This window comes from Microcaecilia unicolor, chromosome 8, assembly GCF_901765095.1.
Source record: "Microcaecilia unicolor chromosome 8, aMicUni1.1, whole genome shotgun sequence".
In the NCBI taxonomy this organism is placed as follows: Eukaryota; Metazoa; Chordata; class Amphibia; order Gymnophiona; family Siphonopidae; genus Microcaecilia; species Microcaecilia unicolor.
In genome coordinates, this window is record NC_044038.1 from 76497679 (window position 1) to 76516441 (window position 18763).

At 43.8% G+C, this 18763-nt stretch overlaps 1 protein-coding gene across 6 annotated transcripts in view; it reads right to left on the minus strand.

The window, feature by feature from the left end:
- Positions 1-713: 713 nt before the first annotated feature.
- Positions 714-18763, minus strand: part of LOC115476620 (ly6/PLAUR domain-containing protein 5-like) — a 62376-nt gene continuing 44326 nt past the window's right edge. For 5 of the 6 annotated variants that reach the window (XM_030213093.1, XM_030213095.1, XM_030213097.1 and 2 more), the window contains 2 exons: positions 8765-8911; positions 2475-5426 (listed from right to left, as the gene is read on the minus strand). In XM_030213093.1, the coding sequence (XP_030068953.1) occupies positions 5164-5426; positions 8765-8911 (410 nt within the window). In that variant the 3' untranslated portion in view covers positions 2475-5163. Of the gene's footprint in view, positions 986-2474; positions 5427-8764; positions 8912-18763 lie in introns of those variants that run through there. The other variant, XM_030213096.1, reaches the window with a different exon arrangement.

The following is an 18763-nucleotide window of genomic DNA, read 5'->3' on the forward strand; positions in this document are numbered from 1 at the left end:
CTTCACCTTTACAATGTACATGGGGGGAGGGGAGGGCCCTCGAACTGGGAGGAGAGGGGAGGCCCTGGCACACACTTCCATTCTCACACACACACTCCCATTCTCACACACACACTGTATCTTCACCCTTCCAATGTACATGAGGGGGGAGGAGGGGAGGGCCCTCGAACTGGGGGGGGAGGGGAGGGGAGGGGAGGCCCTGGCATACACTCCCATTCTCACATACACACTCTCGCACCCAGTCTCACTCTCTCTGTCACACACATTCACTCTCTCTATCACACACTCGCTCTCACACACACTCTGTAAAACACACACACTCCAAGGAAAACCTTGCTAGCGCCCGTTTCCTTTAGAATAGAAACTGGCCTTTTTTTTTACTAGTTTTTACATATTTCTTATATCACACTCAGGTATGAATAAATAAACACTTCAATAAAGTGCAAACAGTGAATTTATTGCACTTTGTCATTTAATGTAACTCATTAAAAATGTTAAAAACTGTTTAAAAATCTTAAAAGAGCACAATAAATAATTAAAATTCTACCTACTGGATCCAGATATTACAATTCTAATTCTCTTTCTTTCACAAATGTATTATTATTCACACAGAACACTCAGGTGAATATTATACCAGTTTTAGACAGTTTAAATTAATAAATCTAATGAATTCACATTTCAATAAAATCTTTTCCTTTTTCTTACAGGGTATACTTAAAAAGTAAGTATAAATTGCAGTCTATTTCCTCAATTTGTATTTCACTAAAAATTTAAAAATTTTAATACATTTCTCTTTCTCTGTTCCAGGTCCCAGATTCTTCAAGGTAAGTATATGTGTAAATGTAAATGTGTGTATTCTTTAATAAGTCCTAAAGTCCTTTGTAACGTTTTCTTCTTTTTTTTTACTTATCTTTATCTTCAGGCTCGCTTGATTTCATTTATTCATCTGTTTTGGGTGACAACACATCTTCTCCTTAAACCTTTCCTTCAAATAAAAATAATAGGGAAAAATCTGCTTCCTTCAGTGTGTATAAATTTATATATATGTCTGCCTGTCACAGGAACCTATACTGTAAAATCTCATAAAATAAAATAAAACTGGATTCCTGAGTTCCTAACTGTAGTTTTTTTATTTTTCCTTAACCTGTCTGCTGAGAGCAAGTCCCCTTCCCATCTGCAGGCAGTTCAATGAAGTTCCATTTTCACTTTGGGGTCCTTTTACTAAGCTGTGGTAAAAAATGGCCTGCGGTAGTGTATGCACGTGTATTGGGTGCGTGCCAGGCCAGGTTTTACTGCATCTACAAAAAATGTTTTTTTGTTTTTTTTAATGGGATGGGAAGAGGGCCTGCGCTAAAAATGAAATCAGCACACACCCAAAACTGACCCAACACATAATTAAACTCTGGAATTCGTTGCCGGAGAACGTGGTGAAGGCGGTTATCTTAGCAGAGTTTAAAAAGGGGTTAGACGGTTTCCTAAAGGACAAGTCCATAAACCACTACTAAATGGACTTGGGAAAAATCCACAATAAAATGTATAGAATGTTTGTACGTTTGGGAAGCTTGCCAGGTGCCCTTGGCCTGGATTGGCCGCTATCATGGACAGGATGCTGGGCTCGATGGACCTTTGGTCTTTTCCCAGTGTGGCATTACTTATATACTTACTTATGTACTTATGACCTGAGCCCTTAACATCACCAAGGAGGCATAGGAGGAAATAAATAATTCATCCAGGCATTATGGGCACACGCCAAATCTGAAATTACAGCCAAGAGGGCGTGCTGGCCTGGCGGTAGTTGCATTTTGGAGTATGCTGCACACATGTACAGCCTACCTTGGCTTAGTAAAAGGGCCCCTCAATTACATACATTACACTTCCATTCACTCTCAAATGGTATAAGAGGTATTATCTTTTCATAAATCCTCATTTGCCTTTCTTGTATTTAAAAGTGACTTATTGTGGATTCAGATTCTGAATCTCAATGGAGAAAATACTATATGAGATCCTTATATAATATCTTCAGTTTTCCCAAAGTGTCCTTCTTCTCTTTGAACACACACACAGAATTAATCTGTCAAAAATATATTTCTTTTATTCAAAGCAGTGGCGTTCCTAGCCTCGATGGCACCCGGGGCGGATCGCCGATGCGCCGCTCCCCGGGTGCAGCGTGCCCCCCCCCACAAAATGACACCCCCCCCGGGTGCACGCCGCTGGGGGGGTGTGCCGCAGCGCGGGCTTGTCTGCTCCCAGTTCGCTACGCTTGCTAAATTCTCTTGTTCGCTGCAGCTCCCTCCCTCTGCCCCGGAACAGGAAGTAACCTGTTCCGGAGCAGAAGGAGGGAGCTGCAGCGAATGAGAGAATTTAGCGAGTATAGCGAACTGGGAGCAGACAGGCACGCGCTGCGGCACCCCCCCCAGCGGCGTGCACCCGGGGCAGACCGCCCCCACTGCCCCCCCCCCTTGGTATGCCACTGATTCAAAGTTATAATCAAATTCCCCACCAAATTAGGTTTCTGATAAATGTTAACTGTTTCTTCTCCAAAATTAAATAAAACCTCTTCTCAGGCTTTAAATATTCTCTGTTGCTTCAAATACAAACGTTTCTTTATTATCCCATTCAAACTTTTACATTTATTCCTCACTTTCCACTCTCTCGAGCAGACATCTCAAGAAACACCTCTTCTCTTTCTGATGTCTTCTGTTCCTCTCTCACCAATTGTTTCTTGTTAGGTTCCTTTCTTTAGCAGTGCAGCCAATCAGAGAGCTCCTTTCAAACACTCAGCTTCACACTAACATTCCATTACACTATTTTAATTTAAAATATTACTTAAAACCTTTGTTTTTAAATTTAAACTATGTAATTCAAATCAGAGCAGTGCTCTAAGGTGTATTATGTAAAACTTTGCATTCAATTAGACCTTCAGATACCAAAATAGAACTCTGTCACAATGGACCAATTTGCAAGCAAACAAGACCTAAGCAAACCCATAGCACAGATATACAGGTTTCCCACGCCTGAATTCTTATACCAAAACCCTTATAAACACTTTTAAATTTTAATATTTATTTGTTTTTAAGTGCCAGTCTCCTTAGACCTCACTGCGCATGCATGATTTTTTGCACCATTTGAGGGTCACCCGGGTCACCAAAGACAGCCCCCCCAACTCTTCCCAGCAAGCTCTGGGCTTCAATTTATTAAAAGTGCACCATAAATGCATGTGTTCGCGCATGCGCGATCATGCCAATTAAATAAGTGAGGCTGACATAAATCAGACCCTTTCTGGGTCAACAAACAACCCCCACTATATTTTTAACTAAATAATTGGTGGTGCAGCGTTCCCGAGGCTCCAGTACACCTCTGGAGCCATCGGGCATTTTTCCCTAGCACGTATGTACGTGCGACATAGCCAATGACATCACTGCACCTCCCCATTGCCGCACACATGTACAACGATCCCAGGCACCCAGCAAGCCTCCATAGGTCCGAGAACTCTCGTACCAGCCTTTCCTGGCTCCCTCACAGCTTCCCTTAATCATGGGCCGATCCAGAATCCATGGGTCGCATCTGCAATGTGATCTCCGTGGCAGACCCACCACAGGCACAGCACTAACCCCCAGAGCCTCTCCAGAGCTCCCAGTGTCAAGTAAGATATATATTTTATTCTGGTTACATTAAACTAATTATCATCTCACAGACTATTCTCTCCAAAAAAATTTTACTTCTCTCAGGGCCCGTTTTACTAAGCTGCGGTACAAGGGGGCCTGCACTAGCGTCAGTTTGTGCTTTTTTACATGCGCTGAGGTCCCTTTTTACTGCAGCAGGTTAATGGCTGTCATTTTTTTTTAAAGAAATGGTTGTGCAGTAAGTGAACCATTTGCCACGCGAGTCTAGGGTTACCACATAGCTCCACAAAAAGGAGGATAGATTGAGCCAGTCCGGATTCTACTTCCATTGCTTTCAATGGAAGTAAAGCCCGAACTGGATCAATGTGCCCTCTTTTTTCTGGAGCCATATGGTAACCCTACGCGCAACCATTTTGAGGGGGTGCACGTACCGCCACCCATTGAGGTGGCAGTAAGGGCTCCCACGATAACCAGGCAATGTGCAGCACTGCCCGATTACCACTGGGTAAACACCGGCACTACAAAAATAAAAAATATCATGCTCCATATCTTTATCCTAGCTTTAATTTTAGACCCCTAAATTAGAAGCCTAGGGCTGCACACCTAATTTTGTTGCCTAGGCTTGAACCTTCCCCTGGTTCCACCCACTTTTTAGACACATATATTAATTCATAGTTTAAAAAAAAAAGCAGGCACTTAAATTTAGGAACTTTAGACACTTGCATCTTACCAAGGACTGAAAATAGTCTCTTTCTTCTACAGGCAAAAGTACCCATGCTAATTCACAGCTGAAAAATGCGTGGGAGGGGCGTCAGAGGTAGGGAGAAGGAGGAGATGACCAACAACGCATGAGGATTTTGAAATTCCGGGACTTGGTCTGATGCATGGACTTTTTAGCTATCGCAAAGCAGTACAAATTCCATGGTTCATAATGTAGCCACAGCACCAGCTGGCCCAGCAAATTTTCAAAGGGAAACTCTGCAGGGACTTTCCCATTGGACATGTGCTTGCAGGCCCATGTACAGAAACGACTGTGGACTACTTAGAAGTTGTCCAGCATGTCTTTAAATAACTACATAGCTTTGATTTGATGTGATTATGAACCCAGGTATGTCACACTGCACGTGTATAGGAGATTGAGTATCAGCTGATGCCTGCAGGATACATGTGGGCCAAGCCAAGATACAAACAAACTGGCTCCACAAAATTTAAAAGTCAAAGGCCAGACCAGAAGTAGTTGGTACAGCTTCACAACACGAATAGTCATGGATGGAAGCTAGGGACATGGTTTTGTTAATGTGCATTAACTTTATCAAGTGCATGTTAAAACTGATGTATGAAAAACCAATTTGTACGTGTTAAAATGTTCTAGTACATGTTTCGAAATTTTCTATTGAAATTGTCTGCTACAATCTGAAAAAAAGAAAAACACTGACAATTGGGGGAAAAAAAGTTTGAAAAATCTGAAAACGAACCCCAAATTGTTGCCCTTGTACATCCCTAATGGTAAACTACATCTGTACCTCTCCTCACTGCTCACTCACAGCACTACAGTAACTATTAGAATACCCAGCATCAAGGAGAGGCGAGACAGGGACGAACAAGGGACTTGGGAGTTGGATTTGGACGTTATTTTGGTAGTAGTGGTTGACACAGTACTAGAGAGCGGTCCATTGCAATACCTTCCAGAGCAGCAGGAACCTTGCTGCCTAATCATTGCGTGTTTAATAAGCAAAGAATAGCTGGCAGTGCAGCTGTCGTTCAGGGCACAGGTCTTGATGTAGATTGGTTTCGAAGCGTTATCTGTGAGAAAATAACAGCACTGGTTTGTTAGTCAAGTGAACTTTTAGGTGCCTGCATTTACACACCCTTTGTACACATGAATACTAGCCAGGAGCAGCGGACTGAGTATTGAAACAATAGGGTGGTGCCCAAGGCAGGGGCGTAGCTAGGTGTGGCCACAGGGGCACGGGCCCCCGCAGATTTAGCCCTGGCCCTCCTGCTTTTACACCCCTCCACCCCTCCTCCGCCACATTCAACCCCCCTCCTGCCGCTGACAATCCGCCCGCCGCCACCGTCAGGTACCTTTGCTGGCGGGGGATCCCCAACCCCCGCCAGCTGAAGTCCTCTTCGGTGCCAGTCTCTGGCACATTGCTGATCTGGATTCTGGATCAGCGAATGCGCCGGACTCGGAGACCAGCGCTGAAGGGGACAAAGTACCTGGCGGGGGAGGGTTGTCAATGGCGGGAGAGGGGGTCGAAAGGGACGGGGAAGGGGCGGCGGCGCCGGGAGGGGACTAAAATGTGCACCCTTACCTCAGGCTCTGGACCCCCCCCTCCCGCCGAAGTCTGGCTACGCCCCTGGCCCGAGGGCCCACAGCAGCAGGAGGCCCAATCTCCCCTAGCTTCCATCTCTTTTGATAGATGGTTAGGGGCCCATTACCCTTATTGCCCAAGGTCCGAGATCACTGTCAGTTCGCTCCTGTTACTAGCACTTACATATGCAAGTGTGCACTTACCCACACGTGTGCCAAGTCCAAGTGGGCACCACAGTACTGTTCTAGAATGATACGCATCACTTACATAGCATGTAAATGGAAGGGGATATAGACATGTAACAAAGTAAATGACACTCCAAAATAATGTCCTCAATCGTATTATTGGTTTATTAGTAATATAATCATGAGCAATATGAAACTCAATAGTATTACTGAATCTAAGAACTATAAAGAGCAAAACTGGATTTTTAAATTGAACGCTGTAGAGCCGTATGGACTCAATAGAGAGATTGAATGGCTATCTTTGATTTGACCGGCTCTGCTATTGGCTGGTAGGGTCATGTGATATTCCCTTTAAAAAGCTATCGAAAAAACGCCGCAGCCATGTTGGCAGCTGGAGTTTTAAGCTCTGGATACTTGCTTTCGAAACCTAAAGGTAATTGACCTATAAGATGTGAATTTATTTAGAAAATCTTTTTCAGCAATAGGGTTTGACAGTTTCTTGGGTTTGTTCTATTTTATTTTAGGGTGATACCTTGAAAAAGCCCTGACGGCAAAACAGGTGTTGGTGTGCCCTATTCTCAGCTTTATAACAACAGATAATAGCTGCTATACTATTTAAAACACTGAAAAGTAATATTCTCTTTTATTAAATAATACCAAAAGAAATTGGATATATATTAAGAAACCACACATAGAACAGTTTGATGGTGATTGATGTTTCTTCGGGTCAACCTTTGAAAATTTGAAGAAATTAGACATAGTAAATGACGGCACATAAAGACCTGTACGGTCCATTCAGTCTGCCCAACATGGGGGAGGGGGCTCCCACTTACACACATTTTACAGAACACTGTAAGTTGTGTGTGTCCAGGCTGCATTTACACATCCACAGTTCTGCCAGATCTATGGTTCGTGTAACTACGGGGTATATAAGTTTAATTTATTAACATTTATATACCGCTCATATCCAGAACAGAGCACAAATAAACACACATGATTTAAAAAACCCCCACATCAACCACAAATATATACAATAAACAAAAAAAATAAAATCAGACTCATCACTGCGCTGTGTCCTTACAATATTGAAGTCAAAATGTAATACTGGGCTAGGTTAGTATTCTGTAAAGGAAACTGGACAGCAGCAAAGAAGAAGAATAGGCTGTATTTGCATTGAGAGGAACAGCCTGCTCCTTGGGAGCTTAAAACTTGTATGCTGCCTTGTGTCCGCCATACAGGAAAAACATTGAATAGCTCCTACTGGCTTATGTTAAGCCCCTGACACAGCCCTAGAGAGGGCAAAACATGGCCACGTTGGGAGGTTAGAGAGAAGTTGTTTAGTTTTTAAACGTCTGCGTTGAATACATTTTGTCTAATGTCATCATGTGGGTCTGCTCTTCTTTTCTGCTGTTCTGGATCTTGCAGACCATCTGCCTGTCTGTTTCTGAAGAATCTGGACACCCAAATGCCGTTATAAAATAAGCTCTCACCACTTATCTTCAGGAGAGAGGTCTAAATGGAGGAGTCCAGTTGTAGACTTGCTCTCTTAGGGACTGGTACAGGTATGCACAGCCTTACACTTCTACTACTACTACTATTTAGCATTTTTATAGCGCTACAAGGCGTACGCAGGGCTGCACAAACATAGAAGAAAGACAGTCCCTGCTCAAAGAGCTTACAATCTAACAGACAAAAATAAAGTAAGCAAATCAAATCAATTAATGTGTACAGGAAGAAGGAGAGGAGGGTAGGTGGAGGTGAGTGGTTACGCGTCAAAAGCAATGTTAAAGAGGTGGACTTTCAGTCTAGATTTAAAGGTGGCACTGGATGGCTCAGGCAGGGCTGGACTGACAGAAGTCAGGGCCCACGGGCAGTAATGGTCATTGGGAGCCCCCCAGCCACTGCCCGCTGCCCCACTGCTGTACTGCCGCCCCCTCCCACACCGCCACTGCCACCTTCCCTGGTCCTAACTTGAAGGGCCTGGTGGTCTGGCTTCTTTGGGGGCAGGAAAGAACCCCACTCTTTCCTGTCCACTATCGCTACTGGCGGCAGCTAGTGTTTTTCAAAATGGCTGTCAAAACTTTCCGCAGTAGTAGTGCTGCTGCTGCTTGTGATCTTGGGCAAATCACTTAACCCTCCATTGCCTCAGGTACAAAATTTGATTGTGAGCCCTCTAGGAACAGAAAAATGCTCAGTGTACATGAATGTAACTCACCTTGAACTACTACTGAAAAAGGTGTGAGCAAAATCTAAATAAATAAATAGTTAAAACACGGAGGTACCGGCTTGTCATCATGCAGGGAAGCGGCAGCAGGCAGGAAAGAGTGGGATTCTTTCCTGCCCCCACAGACCTTTCAAGGTAGGACCGGGGAGGGCTGCAATATGCTGCTGCAGCGGCGGCAGGCAACTGGGCAGAGCCTCTGGGCCCTCAGACACTGCCCGGTTGCCCGAATGGTCAGTACACCCTTGGGCTCAGGTGATGGTCACAAGAATATAAAGCCTTTCACCTGACAGGGTACATAGCCTATCACCTCTGTGACTGGATGGCTTGAAGGCTGGCGCAAAGATACAGAGCCTGTGATTTCTAGATCTTCACAAAACATGAATGAAAGCAGAGCTACAGTGACTGCATGACACTTACCATCATCTACTGATACTATCACGTTTCCCTCATAGCAGCGTGTCATGTCACCTGCGCACTTAATTTTCTCAGTTTTCTGTGATGAGCACCGTTCCTCTGAAAAGCTGAGACAAGAATAGCATTCCATGCCATTCGGGATAGCAGGGTCTGAAAAGTGAAAATATTGTCCATAAACCGGTTGCAGAGTTTGAGGGTACTTTTTATTAGGGATATAAGCTCAATGCTTCTTTTTTTTTTGGGGGGGGGGGGGGGGGTTTGGGGGGGGGGGGGTGGCTGTCTTCACTGCATGAAAAATGTTTTGTTTCAGTTTTAGTGTGTGCTATTCGAAAATAATGTGCACTAGAACTGGCAGTGATAAAAAGAAAAATTTAATGGAGATTTCTCAGATTTCTGCTTTTTAAAACAAAAGTACATCCCTATTTTTATTGATAGAAGTAAGTTTTTATAGTCTTCTCATTTCCACATTCACTTTCTGAAGAGTTAGCAAAATTTTAGGGAGAAACTCAGAACAGAGGAAGTAAGACATGAGCAGCCTCGATGGGCTAATTTACCTTTATCCTTTACTATGGGATCAATATTCAAATGATTGGTCTAACTTTTGAAAATCCTGATGTTTACAATTCCTTCTTCCCTCCTTTCCCCACCAACCAAAGTGTTTCCCAGACAAATTTATCCACCCAAAAAGAGGTGTCACTGGGGAGGGGGTGGGGCAATCCTGGGGTATGGACTAATTTTGGTCAATCAGTGCCGAGCCGATACTCAATGTTGGTCAGTCATACAGAAACACCACTACGCCAAGCAGTGATGGGGGAGGGGGAGGTTAGGGGGCCTCTGTCATGCTCTTAAGGGAGTCATCAGGGTTTCTGAGTGGCAGTGAGAAGCTGCAACAATGGGAGATAGAATCAGTGCAAGGCCTTTTATCCTGCATGCTCTCACAGGCCTTGCAGTGTCTTACTCCTTGCATTTGTTTCCCTGGTAACAGATAGCCCATGCTGGATGAGGGGATAGGGCCATGGGCTGATGATAAGACGAGGCTATTAGCGTCATACTAGCACCTGTGTTTACTACCGCCCCATTATCAGACAGCGTGAAACAACACACTCATGAGCTCTGAGCACAAGTAGCAAACAATTGCCAGGGCCGCCCGAGAGCCAGAGCCGGGCCCTGGACAAGGCCGCCTCCGGGCCCCCCCACCACCCGAGGTCGTCGTCGCCACCAAGCCCCCCCACCCGAGGTCGCTGGCTCTCCCTCCACCCGCTACCGGGCCGGGCTCTGCACTAACCTTAAACGCCTCCTTGCAGCACGTTTGCAGCAAGCAGCAGCAGGGCAGACCTCTCCTTCTTTCCGTGCCCCGCCCTCGCGGACGTTATGTCAGGCGAGGGTGGGACACGGAAGGAAGGAGTGGCCTGCCCTGCTGCTGCGAATGTGGTGAAAGGAGGCATTTAAGGTTAGTGCTGGGAGTGATGGAGGGAGGCCCGGGCCCGGGGACTTTTGTACCCCTGTCCCCCCCTCTTGGCGGCCCTGACAATTGCATGCTAAAAAGGGCTCTTACCGCAAGTAACATGCAAATGCATGCTAAACATATTCCTCCCCAGTGATAAGCGGGCAGCACACCAAACATTGGTGCACTGTCCGTGGGAAACCCTATGCCAGCTAGGAGCTGGTATTAGGGTTTGCAGACCATTGGGGAGGAATGGTGAGCCCTGTCCAGCATGTATTTGCATGCTAGCAGGCCCCCCACTCCTCCCCAATATAAACCCCATGCATCAGCCCATCCCCTCAGGCACTCCGATCCCTCCAGCCCAAGCCAGAGACACGGGGTCCCCAACACAAGTTCATGGGGGGCTGGAGATTCAGTGGATCTCCAGCCCCCTAACCCCCCCTCGCACTCCCCCAAAAAAGCCCTGGTGGCCCAGTAGGCCACAAACTAAGCCCTCCCTAATCTAGTGGTCTAGCGGCCCTCATCCCCGCACCCCATGTACCTTAAAGTGTTGGAGGAGGGAGTAGTACAGCCTTGAAAATGGCAGCACCCAGCCCTGCCCAGTGCATTCTGGGATGCACTGTGTGGGGCTTCAACACCATATAAGGGAATTTCTCCTTTATATGGTGGTGAAGCCCCACCCAGTGCATCCCAGGATACACTGGGCATGGCTAGGTGCCCCATGAACCTGTGTCAGGGGGGTTGGGGGGACTGGAGGTTGACGGACCTCCAGCCCCCATGTCGCTAGCTTGGGTGGGGGTTCGGTGGGAGCACTAGGCCACCAGGGTCTTGCTGTTTCAGGGGGTCTGGTGGTCCCACAGACTTCCAGCCCTTGAGTTTGACAGGTTTGGTCTTTTGACAGTATTTGACACTTTTACGCTATGATCAGATAATAGCACGCATAACTTTGCATGCTATTATCTCTGATAATAATGGCAGTAAAGCCCTACTCTGTTCCAGCGCTATCACACATTCTATTTCCAACAGATAAAGGCAACAAAATGCTGACACCTGTACCCAAAAATGAAAACAGAAGTACGAGCATAATCACAAATTATAGGCCCGTATTTTTAGAGCACTGTTTGGAACAGCATGGGGCTTTTAATTATCTGGGCATGAGAATTCATGCCTGATACCAGCCCTTCCCCCAACCTCACATACATACACGCCCACCCACCTCATTTTATCTGCTTTCCAGGAACTGTGGCAAAGTGTAAATTTTACATTGTTGTATTAGTCAATTTATGTAACATGTGTATACATATATATATACTTTTTTAATTATGAGTTTTATAGTTATTCATATATATCTGTTGCATATAATATATTTTTATTATCATATGTCCATATGCTGTTATCATGTTATACATTTATTTGTGGATAAATTTATATTGATTTGTTTGTTTATATATATATAAAAAAAAATTATTATTTCTGTTGATGTTTTGATATTTATGTTTTTAATTCCTATATATTTTTATTACAAAGATATGTTTTCCTATCTATGGTATTAGGCATACTTTGATTATTTGTTTTTGTGTTTTTATAAATCTTATGTTTTAGACTCCTGAAGAAGGTGCTGTTTTGAGTCGTTGTCACTTTGCTTGCAATAAAGAATTCTCTCTTTATAGACGTCTCCTCTGGTTTTTAGAAGAGCCTACCTTTCCTACTTCTTGCTTCTGCAAAGTGTAAATTAATGCACATAGGGAAGAATAACCCAAACTATAATTATACAGTACTAATTTCCAAATTTGGAGTCATCATAGACAGTACTTTGAAATCCTATGCTCAGTGTGTAATGGCCAGAAGTGCAAATGTTAGGAAAGGAATATCATAATACCACTCTATTGTTCCATGGTGCGACCACAACTTGAGTATGGTCACCACATCTCAAAGAAAGATATAATGGAATTAGAAAAGGTACAGAGAAGGGCAAAATGATAAAGGGGTGGGACAACTCTCCTATGAAATTAGGGCTGTTCAGCTTGGAGCTGGCTAAATGGAGATATGATAGAGGTCTATAAAATAATGAATAGAATGGCTCAAATTGATTATTTCTTCTACTCTCACAGTTGTATGCAAATGTTTATATTTATTGTATTTCTATTATATAACCCAAGCTAACATCAGCTTCCTGGTAGGACTTCTATAGTTCTAGAAAGACCGGATAGGGCATGATCACCAGTATGTTAAACACACAAACTGTCGCATCAATGAACGACCCTCACTGGCCAAATACTTTAAAGACATGATTATTGAGCTAAGAAAGGGTCTCACACAGACAATAACCAAACTAGAGGGCTTTATAGATGATCTAGATGAACAAATAACTGCGGACAGAACATGGACAACATTCAAATGACCAACATTCGAAACTGTCAACATTGCATGCTAGACATCTGCTCAAGCTACATAATAAAAGACATTGCAACAATCTTTATAATACATCTCACATCCCACCTGACATTCGTGCTATCACACATTCTATTCCCAACCAATAAAGGCAACATAATGCTGACCGCACCTCGAGTATTGTGTTCAATTCTGGTCGCACCTAAAAAAAGATATAGTGGAATTGGAAAAGGTGTAGAGAAGGGCGACAAAGATGATACAGGGGATGGGATGGCTTACCTAACAGGATAGGCTGAAGAGGCTGGGGCTCCAGCTTGGAGAAAAGGTGGCTGAGGGGAGATATGATAAAGGTCTATAAGATAATGAGTGGAATGGAATGGGTCAATGTGGAACGTCTGTTTACGCTTTCCAAAAATACTAGGACAAGGGGGCATGCGATGAAGCTGCAGTGAGGTAAATTTAAAATGAATCGGAGGACCCCTCCGAAGGGACACCACCTTGTAGTAGTGGAGGGGCTTCTGTGTTTCAATGACTCAGAGGGCTATGCTGAAGGGTTACCCATATCAGAGAGGCCTCTGAGGAGAAACCAGACAAAGAGTGTCCCAAACTGGGAGAGTGGTAAGATGGCGACCTGAAGTTCGTATGCCCAACGGCCCAGCTGCCCTCTGAAGTTTCGTATTCTTTACGTAAATTTCCTCTCTGCAATTGCAGTTACCTTAACTGAGAGGAAGGGGACAACCGGCGGTCAGTCGCCGATGGACAGCGTTTTGTCCCCTGAGCAGCAAGTGCGGGACTGCTGCGCGATGAACTGCCCACAGATGAAAGGGTTGGCGAGTCCTTTGATTAGCGCTGGCGAAGGAGCGTCGACGCTCTTGGACCTGGAAAAAACAACTCCATCGCTCCCGAATTATTCAACCACCATGTCCAAAGGAGTGGAGGAGTGAGTTAGAGGCATATGCTGAAACGGAGGACGTTTACAGCAGAACCCGAATAGGCGGAACCACTCCTAAAAACCTAAGAGAAATCAATTGGAGTTTTTGGCTCCCGTGGAGAGTACATTGAATACCATCTGGAAGGCGCTTCAAGACCTAACGGTGGCAGTAAATAATTTTGTTTCAGATATAATTTTATTAGAGAGTTACATGGACAATTTAACTGAACCCTTTGAGAGTGAAAATTTGATATAATAAATGATTCTACACGAGTAATAAGTGGTTATGAAAATGATAATAGACCAGAAACTTTGAATAATAAAATGAATATTATTATAGATGATTAATATTGAGATTATTGTTTTTCCCAGAGTTCCTGGTATGACTCCTAAAGTTTTCCTCAGAAATATTTCCTCATTATTACTTTAAAAGGAGTGAAGCCTTTGAAAACTGGGATTACTTTAATCAGTGGGATTTGAATTAGAGACTTAAGTATATGTATTGTTAAATAACTTCTGGTTTTTAAAAGAGAAAGAATGTAATCAGATGTATTATTTCTAAGTAATATTGGACAATAAGTATGTTTTCAATGATTTGACTATACACCGTACTGGCCTTGAAGAAGCCAACCAGATGATCAATGTGGAATAATGAATTAGAAAGTAATATCTGGGGATAATCAGATTAATACCAATTTTTTTTCTGTTTACTGTTTAATTGATCTCCTTGTCTTGTTTCACTTTCCCTGTTTAGTGGTCTAAGGAAGAGAATAGAATTACATGACTGAAATAATTCTTATATATTACTTTCTCTGTATTTCCGGCAAGTTGTTTTATCGCTTGTAAAAATTTAAATGGTTATAAATAAAAAAAAAAAATTTTTAAACAAATCGGAGGAAATTTTTCTTCACTTAACACGTACTTAAACTCTGGAATTCATTGCCGGAAAAGGTGGTTAAGGTGGTTAACTTAGCGGACTTCAAAAAAGGGTTGGACGGCTTCCTGGAGGAAAAAGCCATAGAATGCTATTGAATGGACAAGGGAACACAGTATTTCAAGGATAGGTGGGACAAATTGCTTGTTCTTTTGGCCGCTGTCGGTGACAGGGTGCTGGGCTCGATGGACCCTTGGTCCGTCCCAGCATGGCGATGCTTATGTACTTATATACCCATAACCAAAAATGAAAAGATAAGCACAAGCATAATCACAAATTATAGGCCCATAGCCTCTATACCCCTCATGACCAAAATCATGGAAGTCATAGTTACCAAACAACTAATGGACTGCTTAAATTAATTTTCAATCCTTCCCGAATCCCAGTCATGATGCAGACCACAACACAGTACCGAAATGGTACTTATAACATTACTTGCTAACTTCAGAAAGGAAATCTGCAAAGACAGAAAAATCTTCCTACTTCAATTTGATATGTTGAGCACCTTCGACAAGGCCGACCATGTGCTAGTACTCCAACTACTAGACAAAATCGAACAGAGTCAACCCATTCATCTATGCCAACAATGTTACAATTTATATCGCATTCAAAAAGGACCTGACAGAAATCACATGTAAGATCAAATCAAGAATTAACATCATGCAATCCTAGGTGACAGCATTCAAGCTCAAACTCAACAAAGAAGAAAACTCAATGTCTAATACTAACATCACCTCACTGCAAAGACATCATCCCTTCCATTGATCTAGATGGAACAATGCAACCGATAGCAGACCATTTGAAAATCTTAGGAGTTATACTAGATTGCGAACTGAGTCTTGAAAAACAGGTCACTAAAGTCACAAAAAATATGTTCCATAGCATGTGGAAACTGAAACATAGAAAGAGAGGCAGACAGACTGGGTGAAGCCTGTGGGAAAGGAGTATAAGAGAGAAACTGATGGGGACCCAGGCTATTGTGAGGGTGGCAGCTGACTGCATTCTTTGGGAAGGGAAACTATTAACTATGCAGTTGATTAGCAGAGGCAACTTAATGAACTGATTTACTAAAGTTTCTTTGCTCACAGGCACAAAATGGGGGGAAAAACATTTTAGTAAGTCAATTTGTAAAGAAGCTACTGGTAATCTGGGAGGAGATTCTGACCCCTCCCCCCCCCCCAAAAAAAAATCACTGGGGACAATTTTGGAAGGATGGGAAAAGAGATACGAGAAAGATCTTAGTTACTGGTCCTAAGTTTTGGGCTGGCTCCTAGATTTAATTATAATTTGTCAAGGCCTGATTTAATCTCTCCATTATGGCCTTGCCCTCCCTGAGTGCCCTTTTTACCCCTTGATCATCTAGTGGTCCAACTGATTCTAGTGATTTCTTGCTTCAAATGTACCTAAAAAAAGTTTTTATTACATGTTTTTGCCTTTGAAGCAAGCTTCTTTCCAAAGTCTCTCTTTGCCTTTATCAGCGCTTTGCATTCTTATGCTGTTTCCTATTATCTTCAGTCAGATCCTAATTCCATTTTCTGAAGGATGTTCTTTTAACTATAATAACCTCCTTCACCTCACTTTTTAATCATGTTCTACCTTTTTAAATATGTGGAATGTATCTGGTCTGGGCTTCTATAAACACATGCCCTTCTGGACTTTGTACAACCTGGTTTCAATCCTCCATGTCAATTGTGATCATGGATAAATCGATTTCAGTCAGGTTTTGGCCAGTGTGTATTTGACAAATGATATCAGTGTTTCAGAGGTGATCTGCTCTACCTCTGTAGGGTCAACCACACAATGAGACACATTGTCAACGCATGTGCACTCATTGGTTTACTTGGTGGTCTTGAGGGTTTGCACACTGCATATGACCCTCACCCCGCTGTTGTTGGTCTAGTCAAGTGGCAAGCATACACCAAGATGAGCAGCCCTAAATATAAATGGAAAATTCTGTTATGTTATCTTTAGACCAGATATTCAGCCCACATATTTCTAGATAAAGTTAGCTAGACAAATTTACCTACAGATTGACAACTAAATTATGCTGTTATATTTATAAACCATATCTCAAGTATCCTGGGTGTAATCTTGGTTTCAAATGATGTGAAGCATCTAATTATGTTGGAACTTTCCACAGTTTCATAGAAATTTCATTGAACGTTACTAGATCTTTCAAGCAGAAGTAAATCAGTAGCTAATTATTTGGGGTGTGGTGGGTTGAGCTGAAGGTGGATCATGATGAATACTGATGTGGCACTGGAATGATGCAATGCATGATGAATTTGTTCTCGACATTTTGATGCATATGCCAGTGTAGTCGACTCCTGCTGGCACCAGGGCACAAGCTGCACCCACTGGCAATGCAGAGTCTGAACCAGGGGAATCACAGGATCTGTAGATGCATGGAAAGAACCCTTTGGATTTCAAACACGACACCTTAAGCAGGTTATTTCCAAACTACTGATGTTTTTGCTTAATACATGATATTACAGAAAACAATCAGAGAAAGAATATATTATACGATATCTGCTTCCCTCAGCATATCATTCTTTTCTGCCAAATTTTTTGCATTCTTCCTTTAACTTTTCTGGTCTGGCGATCACCTTATCGGTACATTGTAAGTCACTTTGAGTGCGCATGCATGTGGAAAAAAGTGGGGTACAAAGTGTTTTTGTCTCCCAAATGCCTAAAGTGTTATTCCTGGTGTCTAGTGAAGACCGTGCAGAGGACACGTAGCTACGTCTGTGGCCAAAGATAAACTCCAGGGCTGATTTGATCTGCTCCTTCCAACTTTTCTTGGGCCACAGGCTAATAGGTTCGGGGTGCAATGAAGGCATGTGCTTATGAGTGTGTCCGCTATGGCCATAGGCTTGCTTTTACAAACAGGAAGTGTGCAGCAGATGTGAAGAAAGCAGCTGGCATTAGATGCAAATGCTCTCCCTGTTGGTTTTATAAACCTGGCTCAAAAAAAAAAAAAAAAAGAGGAAATACATCTCCAAGAAGTGATAGAAAAAGAGATAACCACATTGGGGGAAGAAGTGAAATAATTGGAAGACAGGGAATAGAAGGAAGGAACAATAGAGCAAAGCAGCCATAATTCTCCCCAAAAGGTGAGCAAAGAAACTAGAGAAAAGCAAATTACAACACATGAAAACATACGAAATGGGGGAAAAGGCATGAAAACTGTATTTATCCATGTAACTCCCCCTCCCCCGCTAGATTCAAATACTGATCGCAGCATTTAAATCTGGACCCAGATATTCCGCCTCAGCTGATAACCTGATATCAGCATTGAATATCCAGATAGAACAGCTGCCAGAAGTTATCCAGGTACCACCAAATTCAGTGCAAGGACCCGGGTACCTATACAGGTAAGTTAGAGTAGATATTTTGCTGTCCTAACTTACCCAGAGACTGATCTGGGTACTGCCACTGAATATTGGTGGTATCCGCATAACTTCTGGCTCTGCCTGGGCTCCACCTGGGTAGAGGAGGGCACTGTTCCCTCTAAGCCGAGCAGGAGTCCTCAAACTGTATTGCCGCCAGTGGGGGGCGGTGCTTCAATATTGTGTTTTCAATCTGTAGAGATAGGAAGGTTCCCTGGAGTCCATGGCCGCCGAGAGGAAGGGCAGAGGGAGCAAAATTTCCCGGGTCCAGCCTCCAAGGGGGGCCCAGCACCGGGGTTTCTCTCTCTCTCTCTCCTGCTCCTGACAGGCCCCAAGTGATCACATCCTGACAGGAGCAGGAGAGAGAACTCTGGTGCCAGGCCCCCTTCCAGCACTGCTCTTCACTCGTCTCTACCGCCATGCCGAGCGGTTGCTTTTCCCCTCAGGTGTACGCTCGGTTTTGAAACAAAGCATGCACAACAAGAGGAAAAAAGCAGCCGCAGGGGCAGGGCAGGCATGGAGTGAAGAGCAGTGCTGAATTCTTCCGCTGGTGGGGCCTCGGGATGCCCGCCAGCCCCAAGGTATCTCAGTTGTAGCGGCGATCCTGGGGAGAGGGGGGCAGCAGTGGCGATGATCTGGGGGGGGGGGGGGCGGTGGTAGCAGTGGCCCTGCCCTGGGTCTGGCTGTCTCTTGGCAGCCCTGCTGGAGTCCTGCAGAGCTTTCCTGTCCCTCACTATTAAAAATGTGACAGTGAAACAGCACCTCCCACTGGCAAGACTGTAGGTGGAGGATTCCTGCTCAGCTTAGAGGGAACAGTGGTGGAGGACAGTTCTACAAAGGGCACCTACATTGAGATGCCTAGATGTTGCCTGTAAAGCTTATTCATTTTTTTAAGAATTTCAGCAAATTTACA